Below are 25,418 nucleotides of genomic sequence, written 5' to 3'. Positions count from 1 at the left end.
AATTTTTTGAATTATGAATGCATCACGGATGAGCTCCATCGCCTTACCTCCAAGATATCCCTGGATATGATCACACTCGTAGACTCTTCAACAAACAACGTTTGATTGCGTCGAATCCTCAGCGGCTCCCAGTAAGCCGGTGGGTAGATCCGAACCATGATCTCCCCTTCCGCCCATACGCCCTTTGTCGTGACCCGGTACTTAACCTTGTCCATGGAAGCCACATCCCTATTCCAATAGACCAACCGCTCCCCTACTATATCCGCTTGGGTGAAGTTCATCGTGGTAGTTGCATTGCTTAGTTTGTGTAACTGCGTAGCATTAAATCTGCTTCGGAACAACTTCAATACCCCATTGCTAGGTTCATTCAACACCCGGTACTCGATCTCCTCCGGTTTAGCATTCAAGTTCGTGTCTACGTTCAGATCGTTCAGCGTCAACAGCACCGCTCGACCTTCCTGTACGATCGATGCATTGCTTTCGCGTATCTTAAGAAACGGATCGGAAGCCTCGATCTCCAGTGATCCCGGAACTTCGTATAACCCGTCCGTCACAATGAACGATAGCCTGCCTTGGTCCGTTCCATTGTGCTGGAACAACAACCTTCTACTGTCCAGATCTTCCTGCGTAAAAAAGTCCACGTACTTTCCATTCCTCAGCAGCTCCCCATTCGTACAGGTCACCGACCTGTACTCGATATCCAAATTTCTCGTCTCAATATCCGGATCAGCGTACTTCAAATCTCCCGACGTCAGCAGCTTCGTCTCGTCTCTCACAATATGAAACACTTTGTCAAACACCCGATACGGCCCGTTGTCATTTAACAGTGTAATCTCCACCTGAATCTCACAGACAAATTGGAAGTCCGTCTCGTTATCCGACAGAATCAACAACCGGAAGTTATCCTCCGTCGATTCCGAGTCATCGTGGCAGTAGTGAATATCCCCCAGGTACAGGTACTGCAACGTGAACGAAGATATGTCCTTCGCCTCGAACGTCCGAGGATTCACCTTGCAGAGCGATCCGTGCTTGGGAAAGTGCGTCAGATTGAACGTCAACGAGTTGAACTTGTTGAACAGCACTTCAAAGTTGGTCCTCGACAGGGCGGTCTTGTTGCCTTCGTGAACGTAGACTTTCTCCCGCTTCTGGTAGATGATCTGCTTAGCCAGGTAGTCCGGTGGTGAATAGATGAAGTCGATTTTACCCTGAACGTCCTCGCACTCCGGGACGGAGACGATGAACTCGAACGTGTCGATGAAGTTTCCGTATGACGATTGGTAAGTGCGGTACTTGATCAGATTCTTGTCGACTTCCTGTTGGGTAAAGGAATCACCGGGTTTGGCGTATTCCGGGTGGCCATCGACGTAGATAATTCCGAATTTGGGCGGCTTCACAACGGTGTAGATGATGTTCCGAGCGAAGGTTGCAATCGGAGTGGTTTGATGGAACAGGTAGTCTGCGCGGATGACGTTATCTTTAGTGTTGGTGTAAATGTTGTTCTGTCGGATAGTTCCGATGCGCAGCTTGGTGAAAGAAATGCGGAAGTCGTACGTTGGGGTGGTCACGGGTCCGAGGGTAACCGTGAACTGAAAATGAAGGGGAAAATTAGTGCGATCCAATGCTGGGATGGGAAAGCTTACCTTGAATTCGTCATGAAGTGGTAGCTCTGATGAGTGCAGGTACCTTATCTGCCCTAGCAGAAGCTGATTACTGCTGAAGGAGTCGACCGAAATCCATGAAGAATCTACGGATCGCAGCTTTTGAAGACTGCCATAGGCAGGTGACTGAACTACATCGAATCTGTGAAAGACAAGCATTTCAGAGAGTAGTGTTATAAAATATACGAAGATGCTCACCTCATATCCACATTCTCCTCGTCAGAGTTCGGCACAAACGACAGATTGTACGGTGTGATCAACGCCGATGACTTATGGATCAACACCAAGCCCGTATTGTTCATCATACGGAGCTGTAGTGGAAGCACGGAAACCCGTATCGAGCTGGCTGGACTTGTTTCCATTCCATCGGAGACTTGAACGTTCAACTCCAAATAGTCATCCGTCCCTTTGCTGTTGATCAGGTAGGTCACCAATTCAGCGTTGACATCCGACTGGGAGAAGGTTGCGACGGCTCTTCCTCCCAACTCGATACGACCCTGTTGAGCTTCCGCCGAATTGGGGCTGATCAGTACCGTGTAGATCAACGCATCGGGTGCACTGTCTGAGTCTTCCGCTTGTAGAAAGTCCGGACCAATCACCCTCGGTATGCCTTGTGTTACGCGAAGAAGTTTGGTTTGTGGCAATTTTAGCACGGGAGGATCGTTCACCGGAGTTACATTCACGTGGAGCACAAAGCGGTGCTTTCCCTCGAGATATTTTGGAAGGGTGTTCCGAGAAGATGGCACCAAATGCATATCGATCGTCATGTGATCGTTGGAGTTCTCCGCTCCATTGTGGGTATACTTGACCTTATCCGTGGTGAGATCTATGTGCGAGAAGAACTTCATCTGCGTGGCCGAAGAATTGCCTTCCGCGCCGTACGAATGGATAGTGATCTTGCCATGCTTCGGTGGCTGGACCACGTGAAAAATTACTCCAGCTTCCTGAACGCCCAACTTGCTATAATCGAAAAGCACTTCAATGTGCTTCGGAGCAAGAAAGGCAATCCCTCCCTCCAGCACCTCCAGAGGACTAATCAGCATCAACTCCTTCTCGATTACCAGATCTGACCGCGAGAAGAGCTTGTAGCTGTCCGAGTAGTCCGCTTTGATGCAAAAAGCTTGATCACAATAGCAAATGAAGTCATTGATACCCTGATGGTGGCATTGGCCCGAAGGAATGCAAGGCTGCTTCTCGATGCAGGGATACCGCCAGACGCAGTCGACGGTCACTCCTTGGGTGACTTTGAAGTTGGGAAACCCAACCGTGTGGTCGTCCAGAACGATGTCCCGAATGCAACCCTTCAGGCTGGATTCCGTAGCACGGGCTCCCTTCAGGAAGGCCTTACGCTTCTTCCGATGATCGAATCCACCGATGAAAAATTCCTCTTCCAGTTCGATCACCTGGCTGCTTCCGTTGGCAAACGTTGCACTGCTCGTCACTTCGTCGATCGTTATCTGCAATGGTGGAGGTGGTTTGAGGGTGGTTCGATATAGATGATTTAGCGGGGTTCGATGTCTGAGCAACGTGGATGAATGGGTTGGTTGACCTCTGTACAAAGGTAAGTTAAAGGAAGTTGAAAGGCTACCAAAGGAATTGTGATGTGGTGTGTCTACTGAATTCATTTTGTAGATTTCGCATTTTGTGAGATTTTTGAGTGCCAAATCTAATACAACATACTTGAAGGACAAGTGCAAAGAAGTTAGGGGCTGTACATAAGCTACATAGGCAATTTATAGATGTTTCAGTTGTTGTTGGATAAACCCACAAGAGTTGCTCAAACCCACGTAATCCCACCAAACCCACTAATAGCAACAATCAATACGAAACTATCGATTTGAAATTGGCTCACTTCTTGACTAGCCTATTGGTCCCAAGCAAACGATTAACGTATCCCATTCTAGTCGGAATTCTAGTACTACACTATGTTTGTTTTGATTCGCTATGAAAGTATGACAGATAAAATGAGGGGTTCGTGGATTTTCCCATGTTTCGAGGGGTGCATCGATTAACTTGGGACCAAAGATAGTACCAGAGCTGAGCCAAAAAGTTGAACACGTTTCTTCGGGACCTACTAGTCTTAGAGTTACCTCTATGCTAATAGCCCACTCATCTTCCTTTTTGAAATTTAAGGTTCAAACTTTATTGTGCCTGCTGGTTACTTGGAAAGTCCATAGAATTGACATGTGGAACACGTTACTGAATCTCAAGAATGCTTTGTGGTACAAGGCCTCAGTATTTAACTGTGAGAAATTTCTTAATTTTCATTAAGTTCTACAGCGCTTGAAGATTTAGACATTCTTGATGATCTGAGAATTGTAGGGCGATTTAGAAGTTCACAGAGTACCATAAATTCTAAGTTCCTAGTGTTCTGAAAATTCGTGCGATTCGTGGTGTTCCGATAGTTCTTTAGTTTTACGTATTTAACAGAGTTCCTAGACCTCTAAGGATTGCTGACATTCTTGATGCTTCTGAAGTACTTGTTATCTTAAAGTCCCATAATTTCTCAAATATTGACAATTTCGATGAATAAGAACCCACTGACGGTTTAGAAAGTTCTCGTAGTCCTCATGACGTGCCTAGTATTTTGAAAATTCTTGTAGATTTTAAAGTATAGGAATTCTGGTACTTGTGGATGTTATGAACATTTTCAGAATTACGGCATTTCTTGGAGTTCCAAAGAGTTAAAACGCTCTCTGAAGTAGCAGAAGTTTTTTTTTTTTTTTGATTTCTTGGAATTGCTATAGATGTTTATAGATCTCGGAGTTTCGAAGTTTCCTGAATTATTAAAGGTTTGCGTTTGGAGTTCCGTAAGTTCTCGTGATTCATAATTTTCCTGGTGTCTTGAAGAAAGTATTTGAAGTTCTCAGAGTACCGCAGTTGTCATGAGCTCTTAGGGTTGCTTGAAGTTGCTGATGCTCCTGAAGTTCTTAGTGGTCTCGTTGTTCCGCTTGCTGGGTGGTCCAAGCCATTACCAAACCTGCTCACTCACCCTTGAAGCTGCTCCATCCGTTCCTAGATCAACAAGGCATAATTCGCGTTGGTGGCCGGCTAAATCTCGCCGATGAATCATACGCCGTCCGACACCCCATGATTATTCCTAGTAACCACTATTTCTTGCGGCAGGTAGCTGTCGCATACCATAACCTATCGCTCCATTCTGGCCCCCGAATGACGCTCGTTCAAATACGGCAAGAATTTTGGCCCCTACGGGGTAAGGAACTGGCAACTTATACTTTCCGAAACTGCATTCGCTGCTTTCGAAGCAACCCTGTCCCTATATCCCAACCACCTGGTCAACTCCCAAAACCTCGTACAACTCCCACTCGTGCATTTGCGGTCACTGGTGTGGATTATTGTGGTCCAGTCTACCTAAAGCCCGCACATCGTCGAGCAGCTGCGCTGAAAGCCAACATCGCAGTTTTCGTGTGTTTTAGCACGAAAGCGGTCCATCTCGAGCTGGTAGGGGACCTCACCACGGCTGCTTTCATGGCTGCGCTGCGACGATTTGTATCCCGTCGAGGGTTACCTACTGAGATCCACTCGGACAATGGTCTGAACTTCCAAGGGGCTAGCAACCATCTACGAGAGCTTTACGACCTTCTATCCGATCCAGTTGCAACCTCAGAAATCGCTAATGAAACTTCTAAGCGTGGCATCGTTTGGAAATTTATCCCACCAAGAGCACCAAACTTTGGTGGCCTTTGGGAAGCCGCCGTGAAATCTGCCAAGACGTCATTGCTCCGAGTCTTGGGCCAACGAAAATTGTCGTTCGAAGATATGACCACCATCCTCACCCAGATAGAAGCGGCCATGAATTCTCGTCCGCTTACGCCACTGTCGGAAGATCCTGATGAGCTAGACGTGCTCACTCCCGGACATTTTTTAACCAGCTCATCGTTGCTGGCGATTCCCGATCCAGACTACACGGAGGTTCCTACGAACCGGTTACAGCACTACCAGGAACTACAACAACTAGTACAGCAGCATTGGAAGCGATGGAGGCGAGAGTACATCTCACAGTTGCACAACCAGAATCAACGATTCCCTCAAGCAACCCTGCTGAAGGTGGGTCAAATGGTGGTCCTGAAGGAGGATGGATCCGCAGCCATCGAGTGGCCTCTAGCCCGAATCATTGAATTCTATCCCGGTCCCGACGGTGTAATCAGGGTAGTGAAGGTACGCACACCGAACGGTGCCATCTACAAACGACAGGCGTCACGTATCTGTTTGCTGCCATTCGAGAAGGCCTTGACTGGGCAGCCCACCAACACCTGCTATTCTCAACCGTCAGGTGCAACCCCGAAGGATGTAAACGCTGCAAGCCCGGAAAGTGCAACGTAGTTCCTGAGAAGAATACAGTATCATATCGTGAAACTTCCAGCATCTTTAATCTTAAGCAGCTTAGTTAAGATTTTTGGATTCATAAATCCCTTAACAGAATTTAGGTACATTACAAAAAACCTTCAGATGCGTTCCTTCCGAGCGCCCCTCGAGTAGCATAACTTCTCTTGCTTTCGGTTGTCTCTCTTGGATGTCTACACGGGAAAGCTATTGATACTGAATTGTAACGCTTCTCAATTAGATCTACACACATATTGTATTTTTAGTTGATAGGTTTTTTGCCTAAGTCAGTACCAATAAAAACGCCAAGTCGATCGGTCACCGTTGCCGTAAAATTATAACAATACAGTTTCGCGAGTGTTTTCTTTCAATAACGTTTCTCGACAATTCCACGGCCATAAGCGAGACTTTATACCGAAGTCCGAAACAGAAGTTTGCAGCAAAACGGGTGTCCAAGGTGCGTTCTTGAAGGGTCCGAACAGCTACAATTTCTTGAAACTTCCAAGAGTATAAATGATCGCTGTTTTGAAAGTTCACTAATATCTCAGTAGTTCAATGGATTGCTGGAGTTCCTAAAGCTCAAACGGTCTCTGAAGGTCCAGAAATTCTTTGATTTCTAAGAGTTGCTGGATTTTTTTTAATTCAAAGAGTTTTGGAGATTCTTGAATAATTAACGGATTGCTCGAGCTCTTGAAGTTCCTGGAGTTCAAAAAGTTCTTGTGATTCGGAATATTCCGGAAGTTCTATAGAAAGTTTTTGAAGTTCTCAGTGTACCAGAGTTATCATAAGTTCTTAGGGTTGCTGAAGTTGCGGAGGCTCCTGATGTTCTGAGACTTCTTGCCATGAGAGTTTCTGAAGTTCCAGAAGCTTCTGTTCTTGTATTCGTAGAGTACTAAAATTTCTTAAAGTTCATAACAGTTCTAGGGATGTTAAGATTGAACTTCTAACAGTCACTGGATGTTTTGAAAGTTTTTATTTTTGGTTTTCAGGAGCTCTATCGATTGCTGGAGTTCGTAAAATTTCTTGAGCATTGAAAGGCGTTGCTTTCCTACTGCTTGGAATCCTACAGATCTTGTGTTTGTGAATGTTTAGAAAATTTTCAAAGTTCCAAAAAGTCGGAGTTTATTGAAGTTCCAAAAATGTTAAAGAGCTACTGGATTTTCAGGAGACCTTGGTGGTCTTAAGAGTTCTTACGGTTTTTAATATTACGGGAGTTCTTAAGAACGTTTGAAAGTTCTCAGTGAACCAGAGCTCCTAACGGCGCCGGTGGTGTAGTGGTAAGCGTGATTACCTCTCACCCCAGCAGACCTGGGTTCAATCCCAGTCGGCGCCGCCGGGATGTTCTGAGGCATAACATCTCTAATCACGCCTTCCTTCGGATGGGAAGTAAAGCCGTTGGTCCCCGGTTCATGAGTTGATGGGTCGATAGGTAGTGTCTAGGTGTGGGAGCTGCCTTCCTGGCACGTCGGTAGCATTGGTGCTCAGCACGGAAAACAAGATCGACGGAAAAAAACAAACCAAAGGAAAAATAAACCAGAGCTCCAATGATTAGCTGAAGTCTCAGAGATTGAAGAAGTTCTGAAGGGCCACCTACATAAGATCCCTTTGCGTAGCGTTGAAGTGAATTTGACAGTTAAAGGACAGATTTAGCTGTCACTTTGTCGCAACGCGTCAGATCCGGAGCTAATGTGGGTGGAGAACTTGAATGTGTGTGATATTCCCAAGAGTTAAATTTTTGTTAGATTGAGAGGTTCCTGAAGTCCTGCTTAAAGCTCTCAGGGACTTCAGGAATTTCAACAGTTTCAAGAATTTCATGTGTTTAGAGTAATTTCATCTGAATATCCTGGCAGCTCCGAACGCTACTGGAATTAAATAAATTCATGTATTTCTTGTAGATCTTTAAATTTAGGATTTTCATAAGTTCGTCAAGTCATGGAAGGTTTATTTTTTTTTTTAAGAATTTCTAATTCCGTGAAAATCTTTAGAGCTCCAAGCAGGGCTACGAGCTGGAGGAAATTTGGGTTGTAACCGTGCTCGGAGTCAGAGTTGAAATATTGTTGTCGGTACAACGATAGAAATACTACTGATTTAGACTCCACATGTTTGAAAAACGCATTCGACTCTGTCGACTTGACAGCTCTGCTTCAAATGGGTGCTGGAAATCTAGAAGTTCTGGCCTTACCTGCCTTACCTCAGTCGGTAAACGCGCAGGTAAATAGCAAGACCAGCTGGGTTCGATGCCCGGTCCAGTCTAGGAACTTTTAAAGGGGAAAACTCAACTTCTCTGGGCATAGAGCAGGGATGCCTGATTTGAAGAGATGTCTTAATTTTGAAGACATTTGAAATTTTGTGAAGATATTATTTTCCGCAGACATTTTGAAATCGAAGAAGACTTCTTAAGGATTTTCTTAAATTTTCAGCAGATATGTGAAGTATTTTTTTATCGAAATGACAATTTTGAGTTCGTATTTTATGCTCCTTCTTGGAAATGTTGGTACTTGATTGACCTGAAAATGCACAGAAATTTGCTGAACTTTGCAATTTGAATACTTCTAAATCTTGGGAGAATATCTGAGTGCCATCGTTTCAATTTTTCAAAAGTTTAATAATACACGATCAACCTGAAGAATTGAAAAGATATCCAGAAAAAATCCTTCGATCAGCTGGAAATATTTTCAGTACTCCCTGGTCAACCTGCCAACTTTGGAGAATATTTAAGAGACCACATATAAATGTTTCAATACCTTGAGTTCTTGATAGTCTTGGGAAAATATCGAGAATTATTTTGTCAACTGGAGATCTTTCGAATACGTCTAAATCAACCTGGCGTATTGGAATAACATCTGAGAAGCTATATATAAATTTTCGATAAATTGTCGATCTTTAGAATAATAATAATGTATTTAAAAATATCAAGAGGAGTTTTTTTTAATCTTATCGAAAATCCTTGTGTATCAACAAAGTTCTCTAAAATTCTATGTAGGTTCTTGTTCTTCCATAAAGTTTCTTGATTTCAAAATAAGCTCCCTGAACTTTTTTCGAATCCATTGAGCATATCCGAAGCGCAGTTTCACAAACTTTGAAAAAGAGCTGTGAACTTCAAAAAGCTCCCCAAACTTCTTGGATAAATTATCCATAGCTTATATAAACTTTCTGTCTCCTGGACATGAATTTTCAGAACTAATGGAATGTTCGATGAACATCTACATAGTTCCTTCTTCTTTTTTTCTCTTTTATTCTTCTTCTTCTTCTTCGCATGGCTTCGCATGGCTCCGCAAAGCTACAACAAATGAGCCTGGAAAAATAAACGAATTATTAAAAAAAAAATCCGGAACTTCTGATGCAGCTCCAGGTTGTTGTTGATTTTTTGAGATCATGTTCATTGATGAGATTTGATCTTAAAATATTTTCTTAACACTACTTACGAGAGCTCAAATTCCAAATAATTACTCTGCAAACTTTATGGAAATCCTTTAGAACATTTGTTAACCTCTTTTGAACATGCATGCAAAATTAGTTGGAATTGTCCTTTTAATAACCAAAATATACCGTGGAACATCGTTGACCAGGTTTGAAATTAATCCCAATTTATCCAGAAAGTCCTTTGAAGCTCTCCAAAAGCTTTCCCTAAATTTCTGCAGTATTCTTCCAAAGCGAACTGTTCCTGCTTTTTCTGGCAGTCTTAAGCTTTCAGCAGCATTTAATGACATTAACCAACCATGTTGCCCCCCCCCCCCCCCTCCCACAACACACTTACATCCACCAGCATCGGAGTGTAGGTCACGGAAACGTTGTGCCACTTGCCATCAGACACGTTACGGTCCGGTATCAACTCCACGGCATTCGATCCCTTTCCGACCAGCAACCGCACCTGGCTCTCGACGATCTCCAGTGCCATGAAGTCGTACCTCGCACTCGTGGGAATGTTGCTCAGCAACATTCCGTAAGGTTCGTTCGTTCGAAATTCCATACTCCAGCGATCACCGGATCGCGACGGTGCCTTCTGCAGTATTACGTAGCTTTCGTCGTCCAGGAAACTTATCGGCGTGCTGACGTCCGCGTCAAACTCCGGTGCACAGATCCACGAGACCCGCTCGTTCGTCACATGACCGGTGCGTTCCCTGGCTCGCTTGAAGATGTTGATGTTGTTGTAGAAGATCTGAAATTGACGAAAGCTTTTTATTAAACTACCGAACAATCCACCATTAGCCGCAGCTTACATCAGCGATACATCCTCTAAAGTTGTCCATCGTCCCCAAGTATGAGGCCGAGTACGCTCCAACCCCACCGATAAACACCCCAAAGTGCACGTTCAACTCCGCAACATTATCCGGTAAGGTCTTGGTTGCAAAGTACTCGTCAATCTGCATGGTTAAATTCGCTGCGTACCTCGATATCGAGATGTCGTGCCACTGTAGATCGTTGAACTTCAGTGTCACCGGTGACCATAGCTAAAATTAAGACCAAACCTCTGTAATGACAATCAACGGCTATCACCCAAATACCCATACATCGGTGTGGTACTCATCAATCTTGAAGCTGAATCGAATCCGTCCGCCATCGATGCTGAGCAGCGAGTAATCCGTTCGTCCAGCCGTCAGCAGCAGCAGTGCATCGTCTTGCCGCGATCGGAATCGCAACCGAATGTTTGTGGATATTTTGGCTTCCTGCAGCGGCATCGCTATATGACTAGCACCGTAAAATGAGACTGCAAAAGAAACGGAAGAACGGGAAAACAAATTAGCTTTTTCCAAGGTTTACGCACATCAACGGCAAATAAATTCTGGATTAGTGGCAAATGTAGCATCTGCTTGGAATTCGTTCTGCCAAGTCACGTGCGGTGATTGGTCGCGTTCCGAAAACAAAACACCAAATTCCATCCGACAACGACGACGACGCCTTGGACCAATCCAAAGGGGATCACCATTCCTTCTCGAAAGCATCCGTCGCCATGATTCATCGAATGGTTGAAATTTCTTGCGGGACTGAGGCCATTACCGAAATGTGTAAGCCTTTAAAAATACCATAGCAATCAAGAGATCTCTGCAGAGGGGCGACCCACCAGCGTTATTAACGTTTACAACCGGCGAACATGAACTTAAGCCACCGCCTTAATTGTAGAACACATATGGTATAGACCATAAAAAAAATCGTCGACAATCAATTTGTATCATACTACCACAGTACGAATGCATCATCCTCACCATTGAGATCGCGCCGAAAAACTGCTCTAGCATAACGCAGACCGCATTGATGCCGGAGGATCTGTATTCATATTTTTCATTTTCCTACACTACGCTCATTCAAAGGCAGAGAGTTGGTTCTCTCTCCCCCATAACCTAGCTATTGCTGGCTGCTTGTTTATTTTTATTCTGCTTATTGACTTGTGTATCGCACTTCTCTGCTATGTTGTTTACGATGGTTTTAAGAGTACGCCACCGCCTGATGGAAGGCTTCATCGTTCACTGTAGAGGGGGAGATGAATGAACGGAATGATTCAGTTCATTTTTAACAGTGATGGGTGAAAGGTTTAGAATGTTTGACATTTTTCAATAAATCGTAGTATGAAAATGTCACTGCTAGTCGAAATGACGTCTCAAACAAAGTTGTAGAGAAACATAAAGTATTTCTAGGAAAACATACACACTGCATTTTTTTTTTCAATACATTAAAAAAATCAAAATAGTGTTCAACATCTAAATAACTCCTTGTTTAATATTCATAGATATTTCATTTTTAAAAAGACATTTTTAAAAAGAGAGATGCAAACTTTAAACTTCAAATAATTTGCACGACCTCTAATCCATCATCAATATTTACGATTTTTTGCCGAGGCTCATATTTTGGGGTCATGAATCGAACTGGATGGTGACCTATCACAAATTCATCACATTTTTCAAAATGAAGTACTCCAATGTAGCTATTTGAATAGCGTAATTTTATTAGAAACAAAATTATAAAATTCATCGTAGCATCCAAATTATAGTGTTGAGACTAAATACACGTGTGCACATTTATCAATCTATCTCAAACTGGCAAAAAATACTGAGTACTCTTATATAGCCATTCCATAGCAAAACAATATAGTGATTCTCAGAATTTCGTAAGAATAGGTAGTTTTATTCTTTATCGCAAAACATTTGAACTGTTATTTTGTCATTAGTCATTTCCATGTAAGGGAGGTACAAAAAACATTTTTTTTTTCAAAAATCACTTTTTAAAAACATTATTAACTTTTGAATCACTGTACCGATTTAAAATATAAAATATATATATATATATATATATATATATATATAGGTATATATTAAAAGGTTTAGAACAAAATAATAATGATGAAAACATTGATTATATTGGTTTTTCATGGTTTTCATGGTTTGAAGACAGAGGGCGCAATATGTTTTCATATTTTTCCGTGAAAATTTAGTGCAATCAACATTCTTCAATTTAAAATAATTAAAATATGATCATTTTGGGTCAAAATATTCAAAATAGATTTGACCGATTTATATAACACAGCTTTCAATAGGTTAGGAATTGGTTCAAGTTTTTAATGTTGTAATATTAGATCATAATTCTGGCCGAGTATCAACCATATTTGAGAAATACGTGGGGTTAAAACTGTTGTTTAGAAATACAAGAACTAGAATCAATTCCAACTAGATTTGAAGTTATTTCATCAAAATCGGTTCAGAAATGATTAAATGGCATTTACAAAAATAATACTGCAGTTTACATTAACAAAAAGAATATTGGTTTGTCCATCACCACTTAACATATATCATTATTTTTTTTTCGTAGTTTAGAGCAACCGAGACAAATCTATTTACTCACCATCAAATTTAAACCTATTGTTATCAAATTGATTCAAAATTCAATGTGTAACAGGTATATTGAGCGAGCCTTAATTTTTTGGTTTTTGAATACACAAATCATCAAAATCGGCAGTTCTAAGCATGCACCTTTAAAATCAATAAAATGATCCATTGAAAAACGCTCCTTGAAAACACCCAAATGATCCATAAAACACTGGTCATAAATAGTCATAATCATAAACATATTGCATATGATCCATCAAATATTCAATAATGGACCATAGACTAACGAAGTTGCTCCGTAGAAAATCAAACTTGCGCACCTTAAAATATAGGGTAGATGGCTATACATTCCTATTATCCAATTATGACCTATGGAACACACCATTAAAAGGAACGTCTAGCCATAACTGGTACTCCTATCCTAGATATGATCCATACACTATCAGACTGGCTCACAAAAATAAAAGTTCTTATTTTCCACGGGCCAACCCCTAGATTTGTGCCTTTAGGTGAGAAAACCATTAACCGAAAGTTTCAGCACATTTGGTGCTAAGAGGAGCTGGCGCCAGGGTTCTACATTTTCGAAACAAAGAAAAGAAAATGAACACTCCGCATAATCGCTTCATTTCGAACAATATCATTTTCGTGTAAGTCATTGTGTTTCTTTCAATCGAGTCACGATGAACATTCCTCCTGTCAAACATGACTCGAATATCGCTTCATTTCATTTGAAGCAAAAACTTGTTTCAATTGATGCAATGAATGACTCGAAAACTGCTTCCTTCGTTTTTTCCGCTTTCACTTCAATTCGGGGCTCATTTGACTTGTCACACGTCGCGTCGTCAGGCATCAACATATAGTAACCGGATAGTATCCGCACAATATCGGTGGCCGATAGGCATGGCATCCGGATTATATGTAGTAACAAAATTATATTTTATATTAAACGAATATTAAACTAACGAGGCCTTTCTGGACTCCAAGATGGTGCCCATCGGGCTCAGGAAAGTCTCAAATATTCTACAATATTGGTATTTTAGGAACGGTGACGACGCGGAGGTGCCGAAAATCGATGTTCGACGCCATTTTGGAATCCAAGATGGCTGCCATCGGAATCAAGAAAAAAGTGTCAAATACCCTAAAATATGGACATTTTCTGAAGATGCCAAAAATCTATATCCAACGCCATTACAATATGGCGGCCATCGGGTTTCACAAAAGGTTTCAAATACCCTAAGATATGGGTATTTTCGGAACGGAGACGCGTCGTAGATCTGAAATCGAAAGCAACCATCTTGGATTTCAAAATAGCATCGGATATCGATTTTCAGTCTAGGCGTCATCCAGTTTCGAAAAATACCTATATTAATGAGTATTTGACAGTATTTCCCTCATTTTTTTAACTGCAAGCCGCCGTATTTTAAAATTGCGTCACAAATCGATTTTCAATCTTTAGGCGTCATTCCCATTCCAAAAATACCAATATTGATCGGGTTGCTGTCAGTATTTCCCACTTTGTCTGAAATATGATGCCACCATCTTGGATTTCAAAATGGCGTCGGTCATCGATTTCCGGCCTCAAGACGTAACTCCGATTCCAAAAATACCCATATTTATAGGTAAACAAACCACCCTATGATGATGAATTTGACGCCTACGTGCACAGATCAATGCGCATGTGCTTAAATGACCCGAGTGAACCATAAACAAAAGTAAGAAAAACTGCTTTGGATCGAATAGCTTCGCTTCAATGCGAAAGCAAGTTCGTTTGACAATGAAAGACTAAATGAACACGAATCAAGCCAACACAAACAGCATGAAAACTGATCGCAAGCGGTTCTGTTGATGTTGAAGAGGATCTGCTCGAAGAGAAGACAGAATGACTTTCAATTGAAAGTGATGGTTGACACCTTCGTCGTCGCTTGACGATTTTCGATTGAAAGTGACTTTGTTGGGACCTGGCTGGTGCTTTTAATTTTAACTTTGTATGGGGAATTTTGATAAAATACATGACAAAATGACACTCCTAGACGCTATCGATCATAAAAAAGTTTCCTTATTCCCGTTTTGATTCAGATTTTAAAAACTTGTAGTTCAGTTTATGAGTAATAACTTTCCTGAAGATTGCGTCGTGAATCCAGTTAGTCTTATTGAGATATACGCATTTGAATGTACATGAGCATTTTGTGTATTAAAATTTCAACCAAATCTCCTATATGAACATTAAACCCAAAACACCAGCCCGTGTAGCGTCAAAAAGAGCTGAAACATTCAGATAGTGCTTATCTCACCTACTGACACGAAACTGGATGTTGGCCTGTGGAAAATATGAACTTGTATTTTTTAGTGGAAATCTAGTTGATACGTTGCATAAGCAGCCTGTATTTTGTTGCAGTATACGAGCATAATGCACATAATTAATTAATATCTCCGTAATACTAGCTTGAATCGTGATGCTGTCTTCGGCAAACTTGTTCCTTATGGTTTAAGCTACATGTGCTGAAATTTTGTGCTTAATCACTGAGAGTTTGAGCGAGTTTGCTGAACCAATTCTATGCGCGAAAGAGTGAAGGAATATTATTTCTCCATAAATTTCAATCAATATCCCCATATAAATTTTAAATCAAAAGCGCCAGCTCGTGTTACATCCAAATGAGCTAAGATTTTCAAAAAGTGTTTTTTTTTACAAATCTAGGGGTTGGTCCGTTGAAAAAAATGATAAAAAATAAAAAATTTCCCCCATAAATGTGGGCTAGTCTAATACAATATGCATATATTTTTCATGTTTTGAGCACTTTTTTTTTAAAGTTGATCCATATACCATGGAAAATTTATCCATTACTGCGTAGCTATTCAGGTTTACTGTTTTACCTTGATTTTTTGTTTTTTGCTAGAAGACTGGAGCGATGGGTGATCGTCTAGAAAAAGCATCTTAAATGGTTTAAAAGATGCTTCTAAAAGAAGCTTCTAAAAAAAATCAAGGAATTACACCCTTGTGGACAATTTTTTGAAACATGGTGAATAGATATATTTTTTTAAATCGTGATTTATTGCTATTGTTTTGGTCTTTATTAGAAGAGCCATTATGAAGTAAGATTTGTTTTAGTAAAACGCTCGATGTTTAACTTTTAACCTATGGAACGAATTTTAGTAAAATTAGTGGCATTTGAATGATCTTTATTAGAGCCTTAAATGAGCAGTTTCAAGAAGTTACGATCATTTTATTAAAAAAAGGATTTCCAAGAAAAATGCTTTTTTTTTATTGCTCTAACTTTCTGTACACTCAACCAAACATGCTCAACACTGAGCCAATAATTGATAAATGTATTCTGAGTCAACTGCCAAAAACTCAAAGACGTATCTTTTTAACTTGTGCTTTTAGAGCCGTTTTACTCAAATTTGTCAAAAATTGTCGTATTAGTAAACACGTGTTAGTATTTGCATCAGTAAACACGTATTCGCATCAAGGTTACTGATACTCGCATCGTACGACTCAAAAGCGCTTACCGTCTCCGAACGCGTTTGGAACAACGAAAGCAAAGCATACATTCCTAAACGAACCGAACGATGCCATTAACGTGAGTCTTCGTGATTGACCTGTGTGCGAAGAGTATTCGTGCTGCCGTCCATTGACTCTCGTTTCATTCTCATCGTTCTTTACGAACTGGTGTGATCGGATAATAGTGCAGGCCTCAATGAGCGTTCATGGTGAGTAAGTTTAATACTCGCGGCGAGTGCTACGAGTTGGCGATATGAGCAAGACGAATCATGGAATTTAAAAAAAGAATATAAGTGCCGCGGACACCCCTAGGAGTGATGTGCTCCTGGGTACGTTGCAAATTGTAACGGAGCACAACTTTCCCATAAGGTATCCAGAATGGGAAGGTGCGGTCTGAAAATCTCCCAGAATACTCTGCCTCCGTTAATCCACAGAGGCGCTGAAATAATGGGGCAAAATTTTGGCAGAAGGTAATTTGCCTAAAAGTTGATGAAGTAATTATCGAAAAACTAATGGCCTGTCAAAAACACCACTCTGAAATTTTCACCATTGAAAGGTCAGAAGTTTTACTCCATGAAAAAAATCATTTGACACATTTTTATCACCCTGACTATGGATTTTCCTTATTTTTCTTGTTATTTTCATATACTATGAAAATTTTCGTTGATTTTTTTTTTATTATATTTTTTTATGGATTGTTTTTTGTTTTTCTTTGATTTGTTTTCTGTCGATCTTGTTTTCCGTGCTGAGCACCAATGCTACCGACGCCAGAGAGGCAGCTCCCACTCCTGGACCCTACCTATCGACCCATCAACTCATGAACCGGGGACCAACGGCATTACTTCCCTTCCGAAGGAAGGCGTGATCAGAGCATTCCGGCGGCGCCGACTGGGATTGAACCCAGGCCTGCTGGGGTGAGAGGTAATCACGCTTACCACTACACCATCGGCGCCACTCTTTTATGGATTGCTGACATAACTTATCTATATTTTTACATAACATTCATTCTACGATTATTGGATCATTAGTCATGAATTTTCAATGTACGTGAACTTCAACGAAAACTTTCGGGAAAATTAAAAACCCCGATTTTTTTTAAATTTATTTTCGTACACAAAACTATGAACTCTATCTGTAAGCAACAAATTCGGAGACATTTCTGCCCAGACACCACAGATTCCCATATGTTGCACAAGAAAGGATCCACAAAGAATGGTCAAGTGAAATCATAATACGAATTTAACATAAGACGGATTTTCTAAAAAAGTAAAAAAATTCGAAAATTATGCGTTACCAAAAACGGGAAGATACTGTAATGTACATCCATCGCGAAAGCGAATCACGCTATTTTTTATTGACAAATGGATATAGAACCTGTAAAAACAACCCATTTTTTGTTTTATTATAGTCACTTTAACAGTCTTGGATCATTCGTAATTTATGAGATTTTAAATTGTGACTTTAGTTTTGGAGCTATGAACCTCAATATGCTGGGATAAAACCCCCCTCCCACCCCAATGTCTTATATTGTGAATCTTGTTTCTTAAGACATTTTATTTATTTACACCCTATGTAGATCCAGAGAAAAATTTGCAGTGCAAATGCACTGCTAGTATTTCCTTGGATTAGTAATGCAGGCTCCCTTTCTGAAAATATTTTATACTACACTTTGAAACCCACGCTCTTTTTCAGTGGTCTTATAGCACAGAGAGAAAGGCATGAGAAAGATTTGGAATTACGGCAAAATTAAAATGATTTACCGATAAGGCTGATGTGTGCAGAGGCAGACAAATTCTGGTCAATACTGTAACCGGTATATGTGACTTCGCAGATCATAACTCCTGTCCGATACCCACAGTTTAGCAGAAATCGCCATAGTGAGTTCGTTGGAAGATCTCTTCTACACTGCCGACCACCTGCGATTATGCTTACGTTTTTTTCTTAATTAAACGCATCAAAATGTGTTTCACATACTGATTACTTAGATTGCTTAAAATTGAATAGATCATAGTTTTATATTCAGTGGCGTTACCGACTGCTTAGTGTCACGCGGTTACCAATTTAAGCAATGACCCAATACCTTTCATTCAATACTACACATTGCAACCGCATATTTAATTGTGCCATACGCGCTAGATGTTGGTCAACGGCAACGGAACAACCTAACGTAAACAATGGCTTTAAACGCAAATTTCTCGAAACTCAATGCACATCCAAGAAATCTAACACCATCATCTGATAGCACAAACTTCCTTTATCGAATGGCTTTATTAGTCAAATATCATATAAGTTTACATTATAAATCGTGTAAAGTTCAGAGACATTTCATGAAATGTTGCACATATTGTATACAAAAGCCCATCTTTGTAAACAACATTGTATACAAATTGCTCGTTTGCGTTTAATGAAACACAAGTTTACGTGTATAAATGTTTACATAACAATTAAAATTCAGAATTTTTTGCTGTGTGGGAGTGTTTTGATTCTCGAGAATTTTGTGTGTAAAGCCATTGTTTACGTTTTGCTGTACCGCCTATTTCAATTTTTGGTCTAGATATAACGAATTTTTGCTTCGCTGTGACGATGTTGCTGTTTGTAAATAATTGAGTTCTAAATATGGATTGACATAAAGGTAATCGGCATTGATTTACGGGTCCCACGATATCTCAGAACTGAATGGACCAAATTGGCTAAAATTTGAGCTTTGACTATATGTTTAGTATTACTTCTACGTGAAGTCAATGATTTACATAGGGGAAATGACGGCTTCGGCATGAAAGACTATTTTCGGCAACCCAAATTGAAACACTATTTTCACTGGATTTTCTTACGAAAACACTTCGTTGAATGCATGCAATCGATTCTTTATGCTTTCAGCTTCAATTTGACTATAATTTTACCACTGAGAAAAAGCAATCTAGCAAGGTTTTCTTGAAATGCAACACACGCACTACAAATTGTAGCTGATTTCGAGTTGCCGATAATAGAACAGCAGATTTACATGCAGTTCAAATGGAACGGTTGCCGAAGAAAAACTGGTTGCCGACAATACTCGCTCTCACTAGAGAAGATTGGAGTTTTGTAAAAGCGTTTCAAAACAGTTTTTGACAATTCTTTCGACTGAAATTGTTAGACCAGCTGGCAGCAAAAGATTGTAAACAAACCAATACTGCATATGTGTGCGTTCCTTAGAGAAAAAGGCTATAGAAAGAAGGTCGCTGCTTAGGTTGCCGAGAATACGTAAATTCCCCTAGTTGAAGATGCTTATTTCAAATAACAGACTAAAGTGCTAATTTTTAAACGATAGATAGAGGCGATGAAAGTCTAGAGTTGATAGTTCCGTTAGAGTACGGCAGTGTGAAAATTGCATATAGATAGTAGATAGCGAGCTAGGACAACTTTTAAGGAAGGTACAAATCGATTTTTTTCATCTCTCTTTACCTAACTCCCCCCTTAGGGAGGGATGGTGAGGGGTGCCCCCCGCCACCACTGGCAAAAAGAGATGAACGCCGACCCGCTCAATTACCAAATATGTGTTTGAAACAGTTCTACCGATTTTTACCGCACTTCAGTTGTTATTTGAAGGAAGGCATCCAGTCGTAGGTTTTGAAATTGCAGCTATTTTTTACCCCTACCACGGTATGTGCACCTGTCATCGTCGACTTGACGATCTCGAGAGGACACGGGTGGGGTAGATGCTGCTACTGTACCTTTCGACCAATGACAGTAATTGATGGTATGCTCCCATCCAGAGTTATGTACTTTGACTATATGTTTAGTATTACTTCTGCGTGAAGTCAACGATTTACATAGTTGAAGATGCTATCAAATAACAGACTAAAGTGGTAATTTTTATAGGATAGACACCCCTCACCATCCCTCTCCAAAGGGGGAGTTTGGTAAAGAGAGATGAAAAAAACCGATTTGTACCTTCCTTAAAAGTTGTCCTAGCTCGCTATCTTCTATCTATATGCAATGTTCACACTGCCGTACTCTAACGGAACTATATCAACTCTAGACTTTCATCTCCTCCATCTATCGTATAAAAATTACTACTTTAGTCTGTTATTTGAAATAAGCATCTTCAACTATGAAATTTGAGGTAAAGACTCACAAGATGTATTTCGTGTGTATGACCAAGCTGGATTAAAAATGTCATGTTCTAAAGAAATACAAAAATAACTAACTTCCAATAAGAATATTTCAGCAGTTTTGTTACCATATGTCTTCAAATTGTTTGATATACACTTGAATATATTTTGATGTGCTGAAAACAAATAAAAAAAAAAAAAAATTAAATGTGTGCTTGTACAAACCCATTTTTTTACCGACTAACTTATATGTATTTTAAGGGAATGCATATAAGTTAGTCGTTAAGTTAGTATAAGCTTCTTAGGAAGATTGTAAAACAAGCTTCTAAAAGATCCAAAGGAATCTGCGGATTATTATAGAAGCTTCTTTTTGAAGCTAATTCTAGAAGCTTGCCCGTCGCTCCGCACCACTACTTAAAAAAGACATGAGCAGGACAGTATATCTAAGTAGCTACGCAGAAATTTTCCAAGATTTATGGATCAAATTAAAAAAAAATAGAATTATAAAAACTAATAATGTACATACGTTTAATTTATGGATCATGCCTAAGTGCGCAAACTTGGTTTTCTATGGATCACTTTCTTCAGTTTAAGTTTCATTGCTGAATGTTTTATGGATCATTTGCAATATTTTATGGATAATTCGTACAATTTCAATGACCATTCTTTAGAAATTTAGCAGTACATTTTTTACAATTGTGTTGCTAAATTTTACATAATCATACATAATCATAATCAAAATGGATCATACTTATATTTTTTACGGATAATTTACACATTTCTAGGGATTTTTCATCTGGGTTTTTCGGATCATTTGGGTGTTTGGTAAGTTTTATTGGTTTGTATATTCAAAAGTATGTTTGCCATCAAAAACTTTCAAACTTTCGAAGTGTTGTCAAAAATCTAAATCTTATCCAATAATCACAAAATAAAAAAAACGTTATTCAATGTGTGGGAAACCTATACAAAATGTAAATAACAGAAATAAAAAGATAATTATCAAAAGTTGTGTAGCAGGCCTGGGTTCAATCCCAGTCGGTGCTGCCGGGATGTTCTGAGGCATAACATCTCTGATTAACGGCTTCCTTCGGAAGGGAAGTAAAGCCATTGGTCCCCGGTTCAAGAGTTGATGGGTCAATGGTAGGGTCCAGGTGTGGGAGCTACCTTCCTGGCGCGTCGGTAGCATTGGTGTTCAGCACGCAAAACAAGATCGACGGAAAACATATCAAGGAAAAAAAAAGAAGTTTTGTTCAGGCTCTGGCCACTATGCGGCGTAGTGGTTAACATTCATACCTCTCACGACAAAGTTACGATTTCAAATATCATCGACAAGACACAAATGACGCAAGAGTGTTAAACTGACCATATTATAAAAGAAACTAACAGATTAACTCCAGCAGTGATTTGGTGAGATAATCTCTCTCAAATAGACAACAAATGAGCTTCATTAATATTCAAATAGATGTTTCATGTTCAAAGCCGGTGTAAATTCTGGTACAAATTCACCTCTAAAGACCCTCTCTAATATAATAAACGAAACACACTTACCCTTAACGGCATCGATGACTGTGAGAAACAAACCGAGCGTGATGATCGCCCAGAGTCGTCCATTAAATTTATCCATCTTTGGTTATGATGATCTTTGGCGTGTCAATTGAGTTAACTATACTTATTCTGCGATTATCTTCCGCCCGCAACGGTTAATTTCACTTTTCTTCCACACTTCACCGTCCAATTGCACTGAACTGTAATCATCTCGTGGTTTCCGTTTGCATTTTATCGTTCTCGTCATACTTTTCCCCGATCACACTTGACGGAACAATGCTGCCACTGGAATCACACAGACACGAATATAAATCAATTAAAACCCACATAAGCTCCGATCATTTGTCATCTCGGAATGGGGCTAGACTGTCGCACGAAGCAAGAAAAATTCTCTGTTTACCGATCAATCCACGACCTTAATCACCCACTGTCGCATTCTGGTCACAACACTCTTGTTCTTCTTTTCTTGAGTAGCCGCCTTCCGTTTGTTTTCGCCAGTCAGCCACACCTACTGGTTTGCATTCGTTGATGGTGCTCAGAGCACAGCATAAACAAACAACGTGATTATGTGTGTTCACTAATCTTTCATAAACGTGCTGCGCGCACGCGGCGGGAGAATCTCCGTAGATTCTTATCCCTTCACTGTCTGCTCTGTCGCTACCGGAGTCATCGTCGTCAACTTACTTGCAACATGTGTAAGGGCTTCTTTTTTTGTAGCTTGTGAGTTATGATCTTGATTTAAGTCTTGCTACAAAATTAGGTAACTAAATTATTAGATTTTAAAAGCATAGGGTGTTTTATTCACTACAAAAGGTAAATGAGAATAGTATTTCATGTCATGCTCCATTTTCATATGCAGCTGAAAACAATAAGCACGATCAAAAAAGGTTTCTTGTCGTCACATTTGAGTGACTAAGAAAAATACTGTCATTGTTTTGTTTCCATCAGTAGCGTCCCAATTCCATGTTCTTGGGGCTTTGACCATTAGCTGCTCGTATCTATACCACACAAGAGCATGATTCATTTTCACCATTTTTTTTTTGAGTGCCATCGTAGTCACACACGTGCTATTTTGCACTTCCGCCACAAATCAAACCGTGTTTACCATGTTCCGCAGCAGTGACACGTGAAAGACGAGGCGAAGATTGACGTTTTCCGAAATTGCCTGGGAGGTTTTTAGGTTTATATCAGTCACGACGAACCACAACTGTGTCAGAGTAATATTTCATGTCTGAGGGGAATTTCCTTCCACTGCTCCATAAGGGAACACTTGTTCACCGTGATTGATCCGATCCCGTCAACGTTCGCACGGTAATGGACAAATTCTTCAATCATCTCAATCATCATCTGCAAACGAGCATTGAATGTGGAAATTTTCGTATTAATTGAACGAATCCACATCTGCAGCCGATGGAAAACTTACAAGAGCATGGGTGCATCATGAGTGCAACGATCTCCAACACGACTTTAACGACGGACGTGTGTCTCCTTGTTTGTCGCTAAATATAGGACCAGGAGAGAGCAAGTTGAGAGTGCCCTCAAGGTTTACTACCTATTGGGCATACTGTGGCTAGATCTAGGTGCTCCCTAACGGTTCCATTATTTGTTGTTCGTGTTGTATGTGAACTCATGATCGCCATTTCGTAGGTTAAGGAGTGTTATAAACAGTATGTAAGGATTACCGGATGATATTAAGAAAACGCTGAACATTTTTTTAATAAAAAAAAAAATCAAAATACCATACATTCACGCATAATGCACACACAGGTCAAATACAATTAATAAAAGGTAAACTATTGGTTCAATTGAACCGTTGCGAGCGAATGTGGCACATAATCCATTTTTATTAATTTTGATTTTTATTTTGCATACAGGGCATCAACTAGTAACTGTTATGAACAATTTATTTTTGGTACTTAACACAATGGCTCTTGCGTTGCGAGGAAAAGTGGTACATGCCCATTAGACTGATGCAAATTTTGAAATTTTCGCTTCACGGTGCTCAAACAAATCCTAATTGGGTTCTGATTAGCCTCCCAAAACTAAAATTAATTTATTAATAAACTGACTTGACACAAAAATTATGAACTTGATATGGAAATTACTATAGGAAAACACATTTTTAAGTTCATATCTATCTCAAAATTCACCACATCACTTTGTTTTTCACTTGTATGAATTTTTTCAGCTACAACATTGTTCAAGCTCACATTTAGATTAAAAGTAAACAAAATAAAACTGCAAAAGAGGGTTATCTTCCATTTAATTCCACTTAAATAATAAGTCTTTAGTGGGTATGACACTGATGAAGACTGCACATTGTATCTGAAATACGTATCTGTCATGGATACCAAAATTATTAATGTGGAATTAAATGAAAGACAACCCTATTTATTTAAGCATTCCGCTAACAACCCAATTTCATTACTTCATAAAGAACAAAAGTTATTAACGAATCAAGTCAGTAATGTCTTATGAAAATGCTCAATCAACTGTTTAGCAGGCAATACCCAAGTAACATTCCCAAAGCTAATTTGATTTATTCTATTTTTATAGTTGATTTCTGTAAGAATTGAAAATATAACGTGCACGGGCGGTTTTGATTGAGTAATATTGGTTTTATGTAAGTTGCGATTTTATAATATCCTACACACTAAGATTATTTCACCGAAATCTCAACAGCTGAACGTTCGGTAAACAGTTCGGTGATTTTTCACAGATTACCTGTAATTTTTCACCGAATATCTGTGTTGCTCAGAGAAAGTTAGAAAAACTCCACCGGTTAGCCACTCTCTCAATAACAGGTGCAATGAGAAGTACACCATCGAAGGCATTGGATGCTTTGCTTTATATACTACCATTGCATCAATTTGTACAATTAGAAGCCGAAAGGTGTGCTCTAAGGATTACAAGGTCAGTGAAACTCTTTGAAGGAGACCTTAGAGGACATCTTAGGATTCTAAAAACTGTTAGTATCAACTCTCTTGTAAGGAACAACGAAGACTGGATGGAGAAAAGATACAATTTCAATCGACTTTTTCAAGTAGTTGACCCTGGGCGTAATTCATGGTAATTTGGTGGCCCAGTTCTTTGTCCAGGATCGATTGTTTTTTAAACAGATGGTTCAAGATTGAACAATCAAGTGGAAGCAGGAGTAACTGGCCCAGGGATAGAAATATGGTTCCTATGGGCAGATGGCCAACTGTGTTCTAAGCTGAAATCCAAGCAATTTTAGAGTGTTCCACTGTTTGCGTAGAAACTATAAGAGTTCAAATATATGCGTCATGTCCGACAGTCAAGCTGCTCTAAATGCATTAAAGTTGGCGACATGTACATCAAAGCTTGTCTGGGAGTGTGTTAAATCACTTCAAAAATTGTCTTGTCATAATGAAGGTTCCTGGTCATTGTGGGATTGAGGGAAATGAAAGAGCTGATGCACTAGCAAGACTCGGATCTTCTCATA

At 39.9% G+C, this 25,418-nt stretch overlaps 1 protein-coding gene across 1 annotated transcript in view; it reads right to left on the bottom strand.

Annotated features, from left to right (window-relative positions):
• The window catches only part of LOC135710201 (chondroitin sulfate proteoglycan 4-like), a 46,080-nt gene that overhangs the window by 3,848 nt on the left and 16,814 nt on the right, over positions 1 to 25,418 (bottom strand). The window contains exons 2-8 of the mRNA XM_065232716.1: positions 21,959 to 22,703; positions 10,514 to 10,710; positions 10,223 to 10,453; positions 9,760 to 10,161; positions 1,857 to 3,115; positions 1,641 to 1,800; positions 48 to 1,586 (exon numbers count right to left, since the gene is read on the bottom strand). Coding sequence (XP_065088788.1) covers positions 48 to 1,586; positions 1,641 to 1,800; positions 1,857 to 3,115; positions 9,760 to 10,161; positions 10,223 to 10,453; positions 10,514 to 10,710; positions 21,959 to 22,034 — 3,864 coding nt within the window. The 5' untranslated portion in view covers positions 22,035 to 22,703. The remainder of the gene's footprint in view (positions 1 to 47; positions 1,587 to 1,640; positions 1,801 to 1,856; positions 3,116 to 9,759; positions 10,162 to 10,222; positions 10,454 to 10,513; positions 10,711 to 21,958; positions 22,704 to 25,418) is intronic.

This window comes from Ochlerotatus camptorhynchus, unplaced genomic scaffold, assembly GCF_037179485.1.
Source record: "Ochlerotatus camptorhynchus isolate MF236.1 unplaced genomic scaffold, CSIRO-AGI_Acam_v1.1 ptg000036l, whole genome shotgun sequence".
NCBI lineage: Eukaryota > Metazoa > Arthropoda > Insecta > Diptera > Culicidae > Ochlerotatus > Ochlerotatus camptorhynchus.
The sequence above is the reverse complement of the archived record's forward strand: the minus strand, read 5'-3'. Positions and strand labels throughout refer to the sequence as shown.